Genomic DNA, 21,556 nt, shown 5'->3' on the forward strand with positions numbered 1-21,556 from the left:
GCATGTCAAAGTGCAAGTAGATAAATAGGTACTGCTCTGGCGGGAAGGTAAATGGCATTTCCGTGCGCTGCTCTGGTTCGCCAGAAGTGGCTTAGTCATCCTGGCCACATGACCTGGAAGCTGTATGCCGGCTCTCTCGGCCAATAAAGCAAGATGAGCGCCGCAACCCCAGAGTCGGTCACGACTGGACCTAATGAACAGGGGTCCTTTTATCTTTACCTTGTTGTCTCCTAATGCTTAGTAACATTTTTTTGGTGTCTTAATGGTATATGTTGCTGCCATGCTTAACCCTGTTATGGGGGGGGGGATTTGCACATTGCCCAAAAACCCCAAAATGCAGCACCACAAAAAGGACAGAAATCTACATAAAATTTGGTTGTGCTAATTTATACACACAGATGCCAGTTTGGAAATAATTCTTAAGTGGAATGATTTAAATAGAAATATAACACATTGTTGCTTGCTCTCTCTTCAAAGCAGACTTAAATCGGGCAGCCCTTCAAATTACAGGTTTGCTCCCTGTAAAAGAAGACCCCTAGGCACTCTACCTTGCTGGCCGCTCTGAAAGGTTCTACCTGAAGGATGGGACAGAAATCTCTCAAATAAGAAAACAAGCTAGCAAATAATGTGGCGACAGAACTGAGCAGAGCAGACAAGCACTCTCTCAAGGAACTGAGCCTGTGATCAATGCAGCCCCCTTCTCTCTCCATCACACACATGCAGAGAGAAGAGGAAGACCCAGACAGACTGAGAAACTGAAAACTTCTCTCTCATTCTCTCTCTCTCACACACATGCAGCATAGAGGAAGGTGCCATGGCTCAGTGGCAGAGCATCTAATTTGCATGCAGAAGGCCTCAGGTTCGATCCCCGGGCTTTCCAGGTAGGGCTGGGAGAAATCCCCAGTCTGAAACCTTTCGGCGCCTCTGCCAGTCTGTGTAGACAATACTGCTGTTAAGTTGTGGGTGAACATATCAGACGACACAGTGATTCTTCAAACAGCTCTTCTTTATTCAGAGGCCAGAACAGAACTGAACTGAAGGGCTCAGTCAGCCTGCTTATATAGAGCTCCAGTACCTTGTTACTGTAACAACTTTCTAAAACTATCCAATCACTGAATGTCACTTTCGATCCTTCATTTGCATAACTATCTACAGTATCCCCCTGCTGGCCCAGGGTGAGAACTTCAGTACATAACAAATACTGAGCTAGACAGACCAGGAATATGACTCATTTATAGAGCAGCTTCCTGCCTTCCTAAATGTAGCCCCAAACTGAAGTCATAGCTGTTGCTGCTCCTTTTCTCCCAATCGCTGCTCTTTTCTTTCCAGGACAAGAGGCCAAACAGGTATGTGGGGCAGTGCTGGTGGGCTCTCAGGTGGGGGTTAGGGGACTGGAGCCTGCCAGGTAAAGAGCCCTGTTCCGTAATCTGCCCAGTTTGTCCAGTTGACGTGTGTCATGACGCCTGTCGGTGCCTTTCCCATCCTGCTCTCTCCGTACTTTGCACACTCATTCATCCCTGATCTCACCGTCCGCCTGGCCCATTCCTCAGGGAATCTTTAGCGGCCACTCCTGCATTGCAGGGGATGCGGGTGGCACTGTGGGTAAAACCTCAGTGCCTAGGACTTGCTGATTGCATGGTCGGCGGTTCGAATCCCCGCGGCGGGGTGAGCTCCCGTCTTTCGGTCCCAGCTCCTGCCCACCTAGCAGTTCGAAAACACCCCTAAGTGCAAGTAGATAAATAGGTACCGCTTTATAGCAGGAAGGTAAACGGCGTTTCCGTGTGCGGCGCTGGTGCTGGCTCGCCAGATGCCACGTAGTCACGCTGGCCACGTGACCCGGAAGTGTCTCCAGACAGCGCCAGCTCCCGGCCTCTTGAGTGAGATGAGCGCGCAACCCTAGAGTCGGACACGACCGGCCCGTACGGGCAGGGGTACCTTTTACCTGCATTGCAGAGGGTTGGACTAGATGACCTGTGGGCATTAAAAATGTCCTTAAGAGACACCTGAAAGTTAATAGAGAGAGTCTGCCTGTCTAATCTCGGCCGAGAGAGTATTTCATAGCACAGGGCTGGTGACACCGAACATCCGACTTCTAGCTAAGGTCGGTCAGGCCTCCGTAATGTGGGGGACAACTATCAGTGCTTCACCAGATGATTTCAACGATTAAGCTGGGATGTAAGGGTTCAGAAGGTCCTTACTTTGTCCTACTATCCCACTCACCATACGACCGCGGAGAAAATCTGGGTCATTTAGCAAGCAAATCACCTTCTGCATGCTGGATTATCATAATGCGTGCAAGAATTAATACAAGGGAAGGGAGGGACGATGTGAGGGTTGTCACAGCTTAAGTGTTTCAATGCAATCTGTCAAGAGTGACATATCAAGGCCAGCCACACACATACATACATACACAATAGCGTGTTTTATTAATATGGAAAAGTTACTCAGTGGAATTAAGGGCTCAGGGAAGCTGCTGACTCTGCATTTAAGCAACGGCAGAGTAAAATTAGCCCGAGTTGCGAGCCGGGAACTGTGATTTATGATATTGTGTTTGGGGGTCACAGATTCTTGCCAGAAGATGCTCGAAGCAGCTACATCAGTGAAAGGTGCAAAACTGATAAACAGCAACAACTTAAAAAACAAACAAAAGACATCATAAATAACCATCACGTAGAAAAATGGAAAGGAAACTGGAATGCTAGCTGCAATATTTATTTTAGTATATTTATTTAGGCTGTTTTTCTATACCACTAAATATATACAGATATCTCAAAGCAGTGTGCAACAAACTAAAACAACTAAAGTTACAAAAAATACATAATATAACCACTTAGAGACTAATGCATATAAGTTCCTTCTTCTTCTGACACACCTCCCTGATCAACACAATAAGTTGTATATTATATTTTTCAAAGGTGTGCACTTGTAGAACTTGTAAATGTGCAGCTAAGAAATGTGCTGCACAAATGAGACCTGTTTTTAAATCTGTGAATGTATTTATTCCTCATACGGTACCAGATACTGATTCCAGCCTTGGATAAAACCCACTGCATGTGAAAGATTAGCTGTAGCTCCCTGTAAAGTGCATGCTCAGTTGCAAAACCAGGTTTGCAGAGATGAAGCATCTTTTAGCATGCTTGCTTTGCTGTGGCACTGAAAAAAATGTTGCTTCTACTAAAGAAAAAGGAAGAAGCAATTACCATGTCCCATCTGGCTGATAGTACTCCTCTGTCCAGTTCAGAAGCATAAGTGATAACCATCTAATCCCCCGGAGCAAAGAGTTATACAGCTGAGCTTCCCAATTCCCTACTTAAAATGAAGTTAAGCACGCTATCGTTTAATTTATTTTGCACAGACTCATTTCCCCCTTCCATCTTTCCCCCCCCCCCTTCCAATTCTGAAGAAGACGCTGGAAGTGGAAGAGGAAGAAGGTTAATTCAGTGACAAATGGGAGGCATTTATTCAAGAGATTTCAAGGGTCATTTTGATAAACTAAGGGGTCACCAACCATTTTAGGCCTGTGAGCATATCTGGATTTCGGAGCAGGTGCTGTGGGCGACACCCTCTCTGGTCCCCCTTCCTCCATCTCCCCCAGAGACAGAAAGAGAGAAAGCACCTGTGTGAACACCCTTCACTTTTCCAAGGAATCCCGGTAGAAGTCAAATATGGCAGAATTAACCTGAGCCTTGAAAAGCACAAAGAACCAAAACAGGAAGTGGGAAAGAGAGCCGCTCTTCCAACTTCCTCCTTCAGCTCTATGTGCTTGCTGCTTTATGTCTCCTCCACCACACCTGAATGCAGCAGGCTCTATCATCCAACAAAGGGGAATGGCTGGGTGTGTGTGTGTGTGTGTGCCATTGCTGCTACCCAGCATCTGCCACCTGAGGGGCTGTCTCACTCTGTCTAACAGTAGCGCAGCCCGAGCACTGCACAAAGAGCAGAAGCTGCAACTATGGTGGCCACATACACATAGCCGAAAAAGGGAAAAGTGTCAGCAAAAAACAGGGCAGAAGAGATTCCCATGGAATATGCCCATGGTAATTTTTTCAAAAAATAATAAGAAACGAGCTGGATAAGACCAAAAGCCCATCTAGTCTTGCATTCTGTTCCAGTTGTCAACCAGGTACCAATGTATAGTTGTGTACAGATGCAAATTTAGAAATGCAAAGTATAATGTAAATAAAAATACAATGATCTCAAAATAGTAGGGAAGGCTGTGACCACATGACCTGTGTGCCTGCTCAGTCTTACTATCCAGGTACTATCCGGTGATGGGCATCTTCAAAGCCCCTCCTGTTCTCCCTTCTTAGCTTTCTAAATGAGACTCAGACTGAACAGCCCTTCAAACAGACGACTCTCCTCTGTGAAGCAGGACATGTGGTCACTGCAACTACAGCCAAGTGCACGACAGCGAATATTATCTTGTCCTGCTGCCCCCTCCTGCCCTTCAACATAACCAAACTCATTTATATGTTAATGGCCTCCAAATGACTGCCAGAAAGATGACCAGCTGGAGAGAAAAACCGAACTGTGTGCAGCCGATTGACAGAGCAATGCCTTATTGCTTAATTAAAGACCAGCTGAGCCACAGCAAGAACACTGAGACACCTTTGTTCTGCACGAGACTCAGCCTAGCTATGGGCTGATGGTTCATCACCCACTTCCTATGCACCATTTCTGTGCTTCATTGCAACCCGTTCTCCCTACTGGTATCTGTGTGCACTGTGTGTACATGAGTGCATGCGTTGGCTGTCCACAGTGCCCAGCTGTTGTGTGGTGGAGAAGTAATGGAGGGGGAGAAAAGCTCAAAGCAGGAGCGATGATGTCACTGGCAACTGATGGGAGAATCCTTGCCCTGGTAAGTGAATGAGGTGAAATATTCCTAATCATGGATCAGTGGTATAGCGTGGTAGGGCAGGGCGGGCAATGCCCTGGGTGCACAACCGGGGGGTGTGTGTGAACCAGGCATCACCCACAGAGATCTCTGGCATGCGCCCTCTGTGCCCCACCTGGTGTGCAAGAACCCGCCTGTTGGTGGCGAGGGCTGGGGAGCAGGGGCGTGAAGAGCACCCTCTGTGCCCTGTCCCAGACTGGGGCGTGAAGAGCACCCTCTGCCCCCACCTGCCGTATGTGTGCGCAGCTGCCCAGGTGCCGGCAAATGGTGCTACGCTTCTGTTATGGATCTTTTGCCTGGTCTCTTAAGCTTAGTCATTACAATCAAGTCGAAGAAGAGTTAACTGACTCAGAATAAACACACAACAGATCAATGAACTTGTTAATAAGATCAACAGGAATAATCTGCTTATGTGACTCATTCCCAAGGAGCTAGCCAGAAGAACAGTTTGCAGCGCAGAACCATGCGCTTGTCTGTGTTGAGGCTCTCCGTGGACATTGGAAGCCGCTTGAGAACAGTTCCTTTGGTTTGGATAGGCCTCCTCAAGACATTTTCACTGAGATGCATTAGGAGAGCATGGTGAGCTTGATTCAGCAAGCATTTGGCCACATGAGTATGAACCCAAAACTCTGATCCTTGAATTGTCCTTGGAATTAGGTAGCTCCCAAAACAGGCAACCAGTGTCTGCTATAGAAATCCATGGTCCACTGCTCTTACTCAAGTCTGGGGCACTGGTTGCTGAGAGATGCCACTGGGCAATCCTGCAGGACCTCCAGACTTACCGTATTTTTTGCTCTATAAGACCCACTTTTTCCCTCCTAAAAAGTAAGGGGAAATGTGTGTGCGTCTTATGGGGCGAATGCAGGCTGCACAGCTATCCCAGAAGCCAGAACAGCAAGAGGGATTGCTGCTTTCGCTGCGCAGCGATCCCTCTTGTTGTTCTGGCTTCTGAGATTCAGAATATTTTTTTTCTTGTTTTCCTCCTCCAAAAACTAGGTGCGTCTTATGGTCTGGTGCGTCTTATAGAGCAAAAAATACAGTATTCTTCCCTGCCTACTGTTTCTGCTGCTCCAGATTCAGAGTGGGCCCCATTTCTCCTGTGCCAGCCTTTGATTGCCAGGTCAGCCACCCAGTAAGGTTGATTTGATTCCCCCGCCTTTGTTCCCAATGTAGATATTTATTCCCTTTTGGTTCCTGATGTAAATCTTCACTCACCTCATCCTCCCTGGCGGTGGGGTGGGAGGGTGCTATTTTATGGTTCACCTCAGGAACCATAATGTCTTGAGCCAGCCCTGCTCACAGGGGCCAACCAGATGCCTATGGAACCTCCACTGCGGGAGGTTGTACTAGATGACCCTTAGGGATTGCTGCCAACTCTACAATTCTATGATTCTATGACCTAAGTGCAACAGCATTCTTCCAGGCAAAAACACTGAAGGGCGGCTAGTAGCCATGGGCTCTGACTCCACAAATGGGAGACAGCAATGCTTCTGAGTGCCATTTGCTGGAAACCACAGGAGGGGGAAATCTTCTTGGGTTTCCCACAGGCATGTGGTTGATCAGTGTGAGAATGGGATGCTAGGCTGAATGGGCCATTGGCCTGATCCAGGACCCTCTTCTAACCTTCTTATGATGCAAAGAAGGTCCAGAGAAGGATGTTAGCCTGGGGAGTTGGTACAGTTTGGGGAGATTCCCAAGGACCAAATGGAAAGACCTGGAGGGCCACATCTTGGCCCCGGGCTTGATATGTCCCCATCTCTGCCCTACAAGTACAGTCAGTGGCAGACCCACTCCCCACAAAAAAAACCCCTTTGCGCTAGTGGAAACAAGTCACAAATTGCAGCAGGCAGATTTCCATGGCTCAGTGACTCTTCCTCTGAAGGCCAAGTCGTGGTGAAAGAAGCACTGCAGAGGTGTTAAAATAAAGGAAGCAGGAGCTGCCTGGAGGTTGCTGATGGTAAATTGCTATTTCTGCTGAGCTCGCCCAGCCTGGGACACAAGATCTGCATGCTGGTAGCAGGGAATCCGAACGCTGCTCTTGCAAGGGGAGGAGAGGTTATGAGCACAGCTTATTCTGCAAAGCTCCCGGTGGGGGCAGACGGATGGAGAAGAACGTGACCCAGTTAGCATACACGGGCAGAAGCCGTATCTAATGATAGGGCTGTTGGGGGTGGGTTTTTTGCATTTAATCACAAGGAAAATCCTCTGCCTGTAAAGCTGAATCTGGATCAGTGTTTCAGCTGATCATTCTCCTAACACAGAGCTTCGGCTTCTATTCTGTCTGTGTGATACGGCCGGCCAAGAAGACATTTGCTGCCTGAAGCAGAATAGTGAGCGATGATTCCCTACCAAGACATATAGACACATCCAAGACTGGTCTAGCTGTTTTGGCATCTCAGGCAGAAAATCCCACAAGCGTCTCTCACTGGGAGTAAAAGCACAATGATGATGAATTAAAACAACTAAGAGCAGGCTGCCCTTTCATGATACCCAAAACCAGCTGCCCAAAGCGACTGCCTCACTCTGCCCAATGGTCGAGCCAGTCTTGCAGTGTAGGGAAGAGGGAGTAAGAAAAGGAGGGTAATTATTCCAACCAGAGCTTTTAGCAGTGCTTAGTATACTGTTTTAGTAGAGTGCTTAGCATATTGCCTGGTGTGCTCTAGTTCATGGGGTCACGAAGAGTCGGACACGACTAAACGACTAAACAACAACAACAGTATACTGTTTTATCTCTATCTCCCTATCTGTGTATGCTGAATACTCAAACAAGACAAAGGCTTTCATTGGTATTGCTGTTACTGATCCTACTGCAGAAATATGAGTAATCTGAGAATTACTCATTTCAAAGCATTGCTATGGATCGGACTGCAACCTTCCAACAGCTTCACCTCACCCCTAAAGGCGCACTCCTCCATTGTCTCCCAAAACAGATGTGTGCCAGCACACAGAAGTTGGGGCGGGGGAATTAGGCTGTTATGCTGAGGCCCTGGATCCAGCAAATGTTAAAAACTTCTGGAATAACAAGGCTGGCTTCCTCCTTGGTTGATAGCCTAGGTAATGAAGGAAGTGGATCTGTACCAGACAGCAAATGGGTGGTAGTTAGAAATACAAAGGTCGGGGAGGAGAAGGGAGAGTTGAGTCTTGTGAGCTAGCAGCTAGAAGCTGGAAGCAGTAGGCTGGGAAGCCAGAGAGACAGAGTGATGCTTGATTTCTGTTTGAATACAAGGCTATGGCTATGGGGGAAGCAAGACCCTTTGAGAGTGTTAATACTGTGAAGCCCTCCATCGTAGGCTCAGGGTGTGTGTGTAAAAAAACCATATATCCTAAAGACACCACAGTCTCTGCTGTCTCTCATTCTAAGGAAAACACAAGCCCTGGGAAATCACCTTTGGAATCTCACACGGCTTGGAGGCTGGGGTGGCATACAACATTATGAAAGAGGTGCCTGTTGTATGTCAGCCTTCCAAAGGGTAATGGCGGTATTGCAAAGAGATTACTGCGGGGTGGGGAACCTTTTTGGACCAATGGGATATATCACTATCTGTCCCAGCAGGAGAACTTTGACAGGTGGGTGGGATAATCCACCTGTCAATCACATGACATCATTATGGCATCAGCGGATTGATTGATTAGCAAGTGGCTTCATCCACTTGCCAAAGTCTCTTGCCCAGCATTTCCCCAGCATCTGACAGCCAGCTGGATCTTGGGTGCTTGGGGACCAAAGCTCAAGGGGCTTTGCCTGTCCTATGCTCAGCAAAGAGCTGTCAAAGCTCTTTGCTGCAAGGAAAGTGTTAAATTGTGGGCGAACATATCAGACGACACAGCGATTCTTCAGACAGCTCTTGTTTATTCACAGGCCAGAACAGAACTGGGCTGAAGGGTTCAGCCAACCTGCCTATATAGAGCTCCACTACAAAGCAACAGTAACAACTTTCTGTAACTATCCAATCACTGAACGTCACTTTCAATTCCTTATTTGCATATGCGGACCTGGGTGAAAACTATCTACAGTATCCCCCTGCTGGCCCAGGGTGAGAACTTCAGTACATAACAGAAAGATTCGGCCATGTGTCTGCTTCATTTGTGATCGTCACGTGCTTTAGGGAAAACAGACTCGCAGGTCAATTTGGTAGAACATGTGATTGGTTGGTTGTATTTCTATGGCGCTTTTCATTCAAATGAATCCCAAAGCAGCTTCCAAACAATAAGTAATTATAACATGACAGAACACCACAAGCACACATAGCTGTCAACTTTTCCCTTTTCTTGTGAGGAATCCTATTGGGAATAAGGGAATTTCCTTTAAAAAAAGGGAAATGTTGACAGCTATGTGTGTGAGTGCTGGAGGGAGCAGAAATGCTCCCTCACTTCATGTCAGACTCCCATGAATCTCACTAAGATCCAGATGCGCTCCACAGCATTTAAGAGAATATCCTGCACAGAGTTAGAGATTAAGCCCGCCCCCTTCCAATTCCTTTGGGACATGTGGATTATTTGGGGTAGGAGTCTTACAGAGACCTCTGAACTTCTCATGTGCTCCTGGCACAAACTGAGAATATATTGTTATCAGCAGGGTGGACCCTTTGCCCACCACAGGGACCTGGCTTGGCTAATGCCCAGCCTTGCTGGGTTATGGTGCTGGCCATACAGATATGGCTTCATTTGCTGCTGTCCCTCTGTTCTGCTCAGGGTTTGCTTTACTAATCCATGCCAGCTGCTGAATCGGTTTCAGCTTAGCTCATACTTTTGTGGGAAGAAAACTGCTCTGGTCACTTTTTCCAAATCCAACCGCTTTATGGTGAGAGAGTTTTCCAATGACTGAGTTTGTGTGTATTAGAAACTTCATTTTCTACGAAATGCAGGCATACTATGCAAGCCTACATAGATTTCCTCAGGAGTAAGTCCCATTAAGTTCAATGGGGCTTACTCCCTGACAAGTTTATTTAGGATTGCAGGTGATGCTTCCCCTCATTTTTTCATGTATGCATGTTTAGCAATTTTACATAAAATTTTCACTTCCAATTTCATGCACTTCAGTATTTTACACATGAAAATAGGGACATGTGTGAAATACCCCAATTACAATACACTATCACCTCATTAAATATCCAGCTGTTTCATATTGCTATAGGCTCTACTCTGCCTCCTATATGCTGAATTTGTTTATCCTTCAACAGTCCTGTCTTTCTCCGATTCAAAACCCAAGAGGATTCTTGTTGTTTTGGTTGAAGTTATGCTAACTAGAGGATGCGGGTGGCACTGTGGTCTTAACCACTGAGCCTATTGGGCTTGCCGATCAGAAGGTCAGTGGTTCGAATCCCTGCGACGGAGTGAGCTCCCGTTGCTCTGTCCCAGCTCCTGCGAACCTAGCAGTTCGAAAGCACGCCCAAAAGTGCAAGTAGATAAATAGGTACCGCTCTGGCGGGAAGGTAAGCGGCGTTTCCATGCGCTGCTCTGGTTTCAGTGTTCCGTTGAACCAGAAGTGGCTTAGTCATGCTGGCCACATGACCCGGAAAAACTGCGGACAAATGCTAGCTCCCTTGGCCTGTGAAGCGAGATGAACACCGCAACCCCAGAGTTGTCTGCGACTGTACTTAACTGTCAGGGGTCCTTTACCTTTACCTTTTATGCTAACTAGAGAAACACAACTGCCCTACTATAACATTATGAAGGTAAAGGACCCCTGAAAGTTAAGCCCAGTCGCAAACAACTGGGGTTGTGGCGCTCAGCTCGCTTTACTGGCCGAGGGAGCCGACGTTTGTCCGCAGACAGTTTTTCCGGGTCATGTGGCCAGCATGACTAAGCCGCTTCTGGAGAAACCAGAGCAGCACACGGAAACGCCATTTACCTTCCCACTGCAGTGGTACCTATTTATCTACTTGCACTTTGATGTGCTTTCAAACTGCTAGGTCGGCAGGAGCTGGGACCGAACAACAGGAGCTCACCCTGTCGCGGGGATTCAAACCGCCAATGTTGTGATCGGCAAGCCCAAGGCTCAGCGGTTTAGACCATAGTACAAAAAATACATTGGCAGCTGCAATGCTTTAACATGACAGGCTGTACACTGTATGGCACCTCAGCTTCCATCTGCAAACACTTACATGCATGTGCGTTAGAGATAACTTGCATCCATTTCCCTATGTTTCCTTTAACTTCAGAAGACCCCACTGAGAGCATGAAACCCTGAAGAACAACAGCATTAGCACCTTGATCTCACAACATTTGTGGGTGCCTCCAGGTCAGCCTTTTGCAGAACTCGCCAGAACCTGGAAATTGCCACAGTCGCTTCTCCTCAGTTCTCTAGCGCTAGGGAGGGGGTTTGCACCCCTTTGATTTGCCACCAGAGGTGGCTGCCTCAGTCTGCCTCATGTCATGGATAGGCCAGCCCTGTTAGGAAGTCAGCCATCATCACTGCATAAAACACTGGTGGAGTGCTGATATCCACAAAGAAAAGCACATGGTACAGGCCACTTGTGAGTGCACAATTTCAGAATGCAAGCGGAGAATCACATGGTAACATGTATGTCAAATACTCCCTGCCTTTGGAAAGTATGTGCATTTGAGATAAGGTTTCAAATCTTTTTCTTTCTTTCTTTCTTTCTTTCTTTCTTTCTTTCTTTCTTTCTTTCTTTTTCTTCCTTTTACATGAGTGGAAATTTTGTGTTTTCATGTTATTTGAGAAGGGTTGAATGTTTGCTATATTGCAAAGCAATCACACAAATCTAATTAGGGAGAACAGTGCCTTCATCATAACTTTTGAACTGACAGCTTTCTCAGACTTATATAGATAAGTCTCGTATTCCTCCCCTCCATGCCGGAGCTGTACGTCTGTTCCTTATAATGAAGCAGCCCCCAAATCACAACAAGTGATGCATACATAAAGTGCACATTGTGAGCATACTGAATATTTCTCTATGTGTAGTATCCAACTCGCTGCCTCTATTCATTATCTGCTGGAACTGAAATGAGAGCACATTTGAAAAGATGAATGCCATCAGCCTCGCAAAAGACATGTTTCATACTGGGGGAAAAATATATATTTTGCATGGGCAAGATTGTGCAAGAGAACAAACTCCAATATTGCCATTGGCTGCATTAAAACACAGCATCTGCCTGCCTGCCTACCTTAAGTAAAAACCATAATAATTCTGTTCTGAACTATTTCACATTGCTGAAAGGGAAAGGGAACAAATTAATTTACCATCTTGCAGACAACTGTTGCAGTGCAAGAATGCTGCCGGACAACCTCCAAGAATTCCCTTGTTGAAATAGAGGATATGACACTCTTCTTGCAGCAGTTTTCCTCCTCTATTCTGTTAAAATGATTTTTTTTATTTATACAGAATCATAGCCTGAGCTGCAAAATATTTATAAAAGAAAATTGCATTTGCATAGAAGGGATGTGGAGTTTCCTGAAACCTAGGAACAAAGAAAATCCTTGGCAATGTTCCCATTGAAAAATTCATTTCACAATAATCTATGGAAGTCTCCAGTGGTCTGATCTGACATCTCTGTGACTTATTATCAGCTACGCTTAATGCTGTGGACGTTATTAAACCCTGATCCTATGTGTGGGTTCAGACTCTGTAGTTAAATCCCATGGAGTTCAAATGGAACTTACTGCTGCTTAAATCTGATCAGGATCGCTGCTCCGTTCAGGGTGAGATGCCACAGGTCTTCCACGCATTCAACCGATTCTCTCTGCCACTACAAAAACCTTACACAGGGACTAAGTGGGTTCAGCCCATTCCGAGCAGCCAGAAAGCAACCCCAAACAGTAATGCCCATTGCTTTGATCATATTACACTAGCAACGAAGTCATTCAAAGCAAACAGCACAATCTATGCCCATCAATCCCCTAAAAGCCCACCCACCCACTCGGAAACAGGCTGCATGGCAAAGGTAGGATTATGTCCTCTCAGGGCTCAAACATGCTGGGTGACCTCAATCGTTCCCCATAAAGCATTCTCTAGAAATAAAGGAAGTTGTTAGCTGTAGCAGAACCAGTGGGGAGAGAGAGATGGAAACGGAAGGGACAAACAGCAGGGCTGGACTGCTTTTTGAAGCAGCTTCTGAAACATATCTTTTAAAAAAACCTGCCCTCTGCGACATGCAGAGATTACACAATGCAGCAGTGCCTTTTAAAAGTTTCGGTGCTGCAAACGGCATTATTTATTTTGTGCACACCCACCCACCGCCACACAAAAAGCCAACCTGTTAGCTTGAAGAGATCCAGCTCTCTTCCCTGCTGTTTTTTCCAAGCCGCCACCATCGCTTCAGTGCAAAAGGTCCATTTAAGAAAACCAAACAAACAGAGCAGTTTAAAAAAAGTGCCTCTAGACAGCCTTTTTTTCACACAGCCTCTGGCAGGTCCTGCCTTGTTTTGTCTGGCTGGCTGGAGTGTCGCTGGTGGTGAGGCGGAGGAAGCAGGCAGCTCGTGTGGGGAGGGCTGGCCTCTCGCTCTTTCCTCTCTTCTTCCAGCAGGGATGCACTGGCTGCCGAGTGCTGGTGCTCCCTTCCAAGGGACAATCCCTGGATTTGGGCTTAGCAAGCGGTTTGACACAGGGGGCATCCTCTCAAGAGGGCTTAAGGGATATCCCATGTACTTTAAAGCATCCTGGTGCAAGGCGTAAGACTTCCTATAGGCACATACGCTCCCTGAATTAACATTTATTTATTGCTGCAATTGAAGACACCTCCATCAGGATGAGTAGGTCTCTATTTTGTATTGTATTTTAAATACAGTGGTACCGCTAGCTGCGGACTTAATCCGTTTCAGGGTGCAATTTGCACCCCAAAAAGTCTGCAACTAGAGCGCCTCTTTCGCGCATGTGCGAAGTGCGCAGATTGCTTCTGCACATGCGCAAAGCGTGCAAATCACTTCTGCACATGCGCGCATGGTGAACCTGGAAGTATACACTTCCGGGTTGGTTGCGTTTATAAGCTGAAATTCCGTAACTAGAGCGGAACGCAACTCAAAGTACCACTGTATATGTGCTGGGCCTTTTCCATGTTATTCCTGGATTTTGCTGTTTGTACATCACCTTGAGACACTTGCATAGAAGGTAAATAATAAATGATGATGATGATGATGATAATGTTACAAAAGTTGGGAGTCACTCCCACTCCCTACTGAGTGGTAGCAAGATTTCAGTGGGTTCCAGGCACTCACCCAGGGTGTGTGTTCCTTTGGAGCAGTGGTTCCCAATTAGTTAATTACTGAGGATCCCTTATTTTTCAAAAGCCAATCCACAGACCCCCTACTTCTGAAAATTTTGATAACTCTATAGTAGTCACCTGTGCAAAGCAATTTTCTGAAGAAAACGTGGGACCCTAATAAGCAAAGGATTTTAGGTATACTAAAAAACCGACAATAAAACAGACATTTTTAAAATGATAAGCATGTGAATCCACCCCTTGGAGCAAGCCATTTACACTCTCTCATGCTCTCTCTCTCTGCCCCCTCCAATTGCAAGAGCCTCAAGAAACTGTGTCAGGGGTTTTAGCTTGATCCCAGCTCACTTGCCATCCAGCAACTCTTTCACAAGTTTTTCCCCTGCCAGCAGGCAAGTCCTGGTCACAAGCAGAGGCTGGCTGAGCCATGTATCATCATTGTGGCTTTCTCTGTAATTAACAAGGTAAGTGAGTCCCTGGCAGGGGATGGAGCCGCGGACCCCCTGGGTGTGTTCCATGGACTCCCAGGGGTCTCCGGACCCCTAACTGGGAACCACTGCTTTGGATAAGTGGGTCACAGCAGAGACTCTCGTAGCTTTAAGAAATGTGATTTATTCACCTATTTACACCTACAGTCTGCATGGAGGGAGTCCAGATCTTACAGCATGGCGATTTCAAGAGGGGCTTGTTCCCCACTCCTGTGGGGAGCCCTGGAGTCCAGGGCATCTCTCTCCCATCCAGCCTTCAGCCAGCCTGCCCAAGATGGCTCCCATTCTTTCTTCTCCACCTTCTTCCCGGGACACCTTGCTAAAAACCCACACATTTTCCTGCCACTTCAAACACACACCCCACCACCTTGGCAATATCCGTCTACCCAGGCCAAAGAATTCCTCTAAGATGGGCCATCAATGTATTTTGGCTTTGTTCTTCACTAGCCTGGCCAGGTTGGTTTGCATAAGCCAGCCCAGGAATTCCTTGCCTGGCACAGTTCAGCAGCTTGTACTTTCATCCATATCCCAATTCATCAAAATCCTACACCCCACAATCTATGACAATACTTTTTCTACTTAGAAAAATCTCTGTACTGGTTGGGGGGGGGGATCTATTTCTCCAAGTTAAGCATACATTAACAAAAAGATTTTTAGCAGAGGGTGAAAACAGTACAATGAATGTGCTCCTTAAGAGGAAGGGCTGAGAGTAGATTTAAGCAGTGGCGTAGCGTGGGTTGTCAGCACCCGGGGCAAGGCAAGTAATTTGTGCCCCCTAACCCGTGGATTTGCGCCCCCTAACCCGTGGATTTGCGCCCCTAACCCTAACCCCCAGATGTTGCGGCCGGTGCGGCCGGCCCCCCCTGCACCCCCCATGCTACGCCACTGGATTTAAGCACCTGCAAATGGTGTTGGCCGTTGTCCGCCTTGGGTGGAACAATGTGTGCCATTCAGCTTCTGGACCAACATGATTGCTCTGCCTTGTCTGCTTACCCCTGGGCTCCTCTTTACTGCTGCTACCCTGGATTATGTTTATGATTGTGGCCCAATTTCATCTGCTGGACCTTGCTTTCTGGACCCCACCTGTTACAGTGAGGTGGTGTTGTGTGCAAGCCTAAGCCTTCAAGGTGTTTTACCTGTTCCCACCTATCTCCCAGAGCAATGCCGAACCCAGTCTCCGTAGTAAAATCCCTTTCAGTGAAAACTGGGCCATCTAGTATCAAAGAGAAGGCAGGCTTTGCCCTCCTTGCCAGAATATTATCAAGCTGTCCTTTGGAGCGAATCTTGGCTAATCAAAAAGAGGTGAATTTTGGAATATCGATATACCAAACTAGACGTGCTCCCTAGCAATGGTGATTCCAGCGATCAAAGTCACAGGGAATCAAGCAAGCTTCTAATTGCTGGGTCCCACCCTGAATTCTGTTTCTTGGTTATAATCACATGTGACAGAACGATGGAAAGGAGCTTGTGTGTCAAAACTGGCATTCCACCAGGTCTTGAAGGAGATCCTCTTATCTCCAGACCCGAACCTCCTATTTAAATGGCTGTGTTAACTGTTGCACTGTTTCAATGGGATTGTTTTACTGCGCAATTTCAGTTGCGGACATTTTTTTAAAATGTTATGATGGAGTTTGCATGTCTCTATTTTGCAGTTGACTTTATACATATCAGCTGCTTAGAAGCCATAATGGCAATTAAGCGGTATATACAATAACAAAGAGCAATAATAAAATGTTAATAAGATGAGGGGGAGAGAGACATTTTTATCTCTGCACTGTGCTTTACAACAAATATGATGATAGGCTTCACAGCTCCAAAAGGTAGACCACTCTTAGTTCAGTTTTACAAATGTAGGACTGAGGCTTGGAGAGAATGTCTTGCTCTAGGCTGTTCTACGAATGTCTATCCTTGATGTGGGCATTCAAGCCCAGACCACTTAAGATCACACACTCCTTAACATGATTCCTAGGGAGTCCCAATGAACTCAGCGAGCCTTACTTCTGGGTAAATTTACCCAAAACCACACATGACATTTCCAAATATTATCCACCAGCCTTCAGGGGCAGCAGAAGTTCAAAATCCACAGGAAAATAATTTAAATAAAATTCAGCCACAAAATCAACAGGGCCTTGGATCATACAACAGCACTCCTCCCTTCAAAGATGGCATAACTGCGCGCTTTTACTACGGAATAAATCTCACAGAACACTCTGGTGTTTATATCTCAACACAGCTGTTTGAGTTCCTATTGTAAAGAGGCATCAACATACCTGCACGAGCCATTTTCTCCAGTTTTGCGCACTCCCGGAGGAAATTGTAGTAGGACTTCATTTCTCCTTCTGTTATCCGGACGGTGGAGAAAGGAGGGTTTTCACACACATGCTTCCTACATCTGTTACACCAAGAAGCCATTGAACAAGCCAGCGCGAAGGTGGCTATCAGACACCCGCCCCCTTACCATGCTTCCCTGACAGTCGTCAGCTTTTACTCATGCCAGCTTTCAATCCCTGCAGATGACTTATCCAGCTTAAGTTCATTCAAGGTCGTTTCAACGTGCAGAAATCTCCCCGATGCCATTGGCCAAGGCCTTGATAGGCTTATTGACTGCACTTACTTCCTCTCATTTGTTTTAAATATCAAATCCATGTACTTTCATATTGACGGAAGGGGATGGCTGTGTGGGAGTGGCAACCTGGAATACAGCTCCTTCCTGGCATGGTCTCCTTATCATCCATTGATCGCTATGGCTTGCAGCTAAGTTCAGGAGGCACCTATACAAATACCGCTGTGCATCTCAAAAAAAGGAGACCATTGACTCTGACCTTGCATCATTTCTACCTGGAACATCTTCTTTCCACCCTGCTCTTGCTTGATGATGCATCATAAAGCTTGTGTTCTTCACCCAAGGACATTACAGCGTTTGTCTTGGCGGCGCATTCTTTTCTGGCCACATACGACAATAAGCCTCCAATAATATGAGGAAGAACACCTGATTCATTTTTGCATCTATACAAAGCAGGCCAGTAAAACAGAAGGGGGGTATGCAGATGAAGAGGTGGGGCTATGCAAATAGGAGGAAGCATGACTTGTTGGGGTTGCCAAAGGAGAGAGTTTAGTCACCCACCCCTGCCATTCATTCCTGTGGGGAAAAGCTTCCCATCCACTCTAGCCAGATGATGACACTTTTACAGACATGGATCCCCCCAGGTGTGCAGAGAACGCCCATTGAGACCACACACCTGGCATGTTGACAGACCTTTTCCTAGTTATTTAGAGTCAGGAGTGAGCTGGCAGTAAATCACACCATGTAAGTTGGAGTTAACTCTTTATTAGCAAGAGTTAAAAGTCAACTCTTTATTAACTATCTGCACAGACTTGGCAGAATGTCAGGCCTAATGAGCAAAGCAGCTCATCCCCGCTAGGTCTTGCCCCATGTGTCAGTTGCTGAGGCTAAAAGTCTCCGCCTCCCCATAGCCATCTAAGTCCCCTCCTCTCCAGGGTTTTCCCAAGCAACTGGAGACTGTGCCTGCATCAAGACAACCTCTCATCCACCTTTTTGAAGCCTCTTCTGGTTCTGGGAGACCAGGCGGGAGGGGAGCTTGTTGCAGTAGAAGGGGGAGACCCCCATGACTCTTCACCAGTCAGACTCATCTCTGCCTCTTGGCCTCCCTCATCTCACTCCTCTGATTCTGGACTTCTCTCTGCCACAGACTCCCCCAGCTCACTGAGCACTGCTACTCCTGTCCCTGGGCATCTCAGCTGACAAGAGGGTGGTTGTGCCTGTGTTGAATCCATCCAGCAAAAGCTGCTGGCATTGACTTTTACTGCACTGTCTTCTGATTTAACACCATATGTCAGGGTCCAAAATAGCATTAGCCTGATTTGCTTAATGAGATTTTGTCACTGTCAAGATGGGCATTTTTCTTTTCTTTTCTTTTTTTGTCATCACCATTAATTATCAGACTGAAGAGCCACTACAGCATAGCTGTCAACTTTTCCCTTTTCTTGCGAGGAATCCTATTCGGAATAAGGGAATTTCCATTTAAAAAAGGAAAACGTTGACAGCTATGTACTACAGTGGTACCTCGGGTTACAGACGCTTCGGGTTACAGACGCTTCAGGTTACAGACTCCGCTAACCCAGAAATAGCACCTTGGGTTAAGAACTTTGCTTCAGGATGAGAACAGAAATCGTGCTCTGGCGGCGCAGCAGCAGTGGGAGGCCCCATTACCTAAAGTGGTGCTTCAGGTTAAGAACAGTTTCAGGTTAAGAACGGACCTCTGGAATGAATTAAGTTCTTAACCCGAGGTACCACTGTACTAGGAGTACTACTGAACTTTGCATCCGATGACATTTTAAGTTCAGTGGCACTTACAGTATGCTTCTGAATACCATCTGATGGAAACTGCAGGAGGAGAGAGTGCTCTTATGTTCAAATCCTGCTTGCAGGTTCCCACAGGCATCTGGCTGGTCACTGTGAGAACAGGACGCTGGACTAGATGTTCTTAAAGGGTAAAGGGACCCCTGACCATGAGGTCCAGTCGTGACCGACTCTGGGGTTGTGGTGCTCATCTCGCTTTATTGGCCGAGGGAGCCGGCGTACAGCTTCCGGGTCATGTGGCCAGCATGACTAAGCTGCTTCTGGAGAACCAGAGCAGTGCAGGGAAATGTCGTTTTCCTTCCTGCCGGAGCGGTACCTATTTATCTACTTGCATTCTGACATGCTTTCGAACTGCTAGGTTGGCAGGAGCAGGGACCGAGCAACGGGAGCTCACCCTGTTGCGGGAATTCGAACCGCCGACCTTCTGATCGGCAAGTCCTAGGCTCTGTGGTTTAACCCACAGCACCACCTGCGTCCCTAGATGTTCTTACTGCCATGTAAATATGAAGAAGTTGTTAAGTTGCAACCCTATTGCACATTATACTTGGGACTCGGCTCCACTGAATTACTTATTTATCTGTCTATCTGTCCTGTTTATATCCTGCCCAGGGCAGCTAACAACATAAAGTCTGAGGAACGAAATTCATCCAGACTTGCCATGCATACTATGCCTGCTTAAATTCCACCTTCTAGAAAAGGTCCCTGGCCTCTTTTTTCCGCCCTGTTCACGATGCAACTGAATTTTCTGTTAAAGAATGAAGAATCTGTAGGCAAGCCGTAATGGGATTTGACAACATCTGACAAACCCCCAGCACTTCGATTTTGGTTCATGCAAAGCAGAGCGCCATACAAAACGATGCAGAGGAAGGCAGCTATAATGAGCCTTGTAAAACAGAGTCCCACTCAAAACTGCAATTTTACATTACTGTTGCATTGTAAAAAAAGGGGGGGGGGGTTGGACCCTTGGCAAAAATTCGTCATCTGGCATAAAATAGGCTTTTCTTTTCTATGGCCCCAAATGAGAAGCCATGGTAGCTTTAGATTATTAGCTGGGAACACAATATACCAAGTCACACCAAGAGCTCACTTATCTCAATATTGACTAAACTGACCGACACAGGAGTCACTCTACATTTTGCCATCCCAAAGTACAAATAATTAGGGTTTGAATTTAGGAGTTTATCTTTTGCAAAAGTTACATTGCACTTTGTAGCTGCCAGTGGTGGTTTACTTGCTCTCATGCAGTAAGTTCTGGCTTGAAGGAGCACCAAAGCTTATCCTGCGAGGAATAATTCTGTAGAACCTGTTTCTTGAAAAGCTTATCTTATTTATCCCCTTTACAATTTATAGCACTTTGGCTGAAAGTGTCTGGAAGATTGGTAAAAACCTGATCAGTTTCTCAAAGTTGTTGGAATGCAGAGCAATCGGTCATTAGTTTGTCTGCTGTGAGCTTGCAATGACAGGCAGGGAACGAAGCCGTTTTTTTCCTAGCTTTTTTCTCTTTCCACCTTATAACAGATCAATAGGACAGCTCTTATATATAACTCGGGTGCTTTGCTGACAGCTCCTGTGTAGCAACACCAGTATTGATTCCCTTCAGACATGCAAAGCTTCAGTGGCATTAAGAAGTGTAGCAGGTCTCAACTTCAAAAGCCCAGGAAGAAAATATTTACAGTCCTCCTCTGTTGTTATAGGAGGGAGGGTTTTGATCAGCCAGGAGCAGCAGTAAATGGAGCCAGAGTAATCCCATTAAGAGGCTGACTTCAGAGCCAACACGTTGTTAAGTGTATTTTAAGCAACATTAATGTTATGAAATAGGTAGTGAGCTGTCAGCAACAAGCTTAAAGACCTGGATTCTAAGGACAGAAATAGATATTGTAATTTGGAACGGCAGCAAAATGTTGCAATGTGGAGTGTTCAGGGTCGCTGCCAAGCATGCCCTCCATTCTGTTCCCCTCTCCATCCCTCACCCTAAAAGACACACATCATTCCATGATTTACTGAGCAGACAGGAAACCTACCAAACTGTAGCTTAGAGTTACCTGTGAATCAGAGACTATGGTTTGCCTGTCTCCAAACAAACGATGAGTGGAAACCAGAGTTTGTTCCTTGCTTACAAGCTCAAGGCTTGTTTGGGAGAAACAAACCACACATGTAACACCAAGTCAGCAATGTGATTGATTAAATGGATATCTAGTTGTTTCCCAATCATGTTTTTCCAGGGGGAGTACTACTTTTTCAACAAAAAAAGTATTGTATTTGTTGTATTTTAGTGTTTTGTTGGAAGCCGCCCAGAGTGGCTGGGGGGGACCCAGCCAGATGGGTGGGGTATAAATAATAAATTGTTATTGTTATTGTTATTATTAAATATATTTTTTAAATAAAAAAATCCATACATCTCTGGAATTTGTCAGATACCAACAATGCAATACCGTAAAATAATTTAAAGTTAATACTAGGAGACAATACTGGCCAATCAGAGATAAAAAATACTGTATGTCCAGATTTCTATTCCAGCATCCCTTCCCCATCTTTCTTTGGAAATTAGTTCCTTTACTATCTTCTGCTCAATCAAGATTTTGTATATTTGAAATAGTCACATCCCCCCCACCCCAGTCC

At 46.2% G+C, this 21,556-nt stretch overlaps 1 protein-coding gene across 5 annotated transcripts in view; it reads right to left on the reverse strand.

Annotated features, from left to right (window-relative positions):
* Positions 1–21,556, reverse strand: part of MCF2L2 (MCF.2 cell line derived transforming sequence-like 2) — a 207,151-nt gene that overhangs the window by 170,096 nt on the left and 15,499 nt on the right. The window contains exon 1 of one of the 5 annotated variants that reach the window (XM_083739150.1): positions 13,109–13,261. The exons of the other annotated variants lie outside the window; for them this stretch is intronic. Coding sequence (XP_083595276.1) covers positions 13,109–13,166 — 58 coding nt within the window. The 5' untranslated portion in view covers positions 13,167–13,261. Of the gene's footprint in view, positions 1–13,108; positions 13,262–21,556 lie in introns of those variants that run through there. 5 annotated transcript variants of the gene reach the window in all.

This window comes from Podarcis gaigeae (assembly GCF_964106915.1).
Source record: "Podarcis gaigeae genome assembly, chromosome: 5".
Classification (NCBI taxonomy): Eukaryota; Metazoa; Chordata; class Lepidosauria; order Squamata; family Lacertidae; genus Podarcis; species Podarcis gaigeae.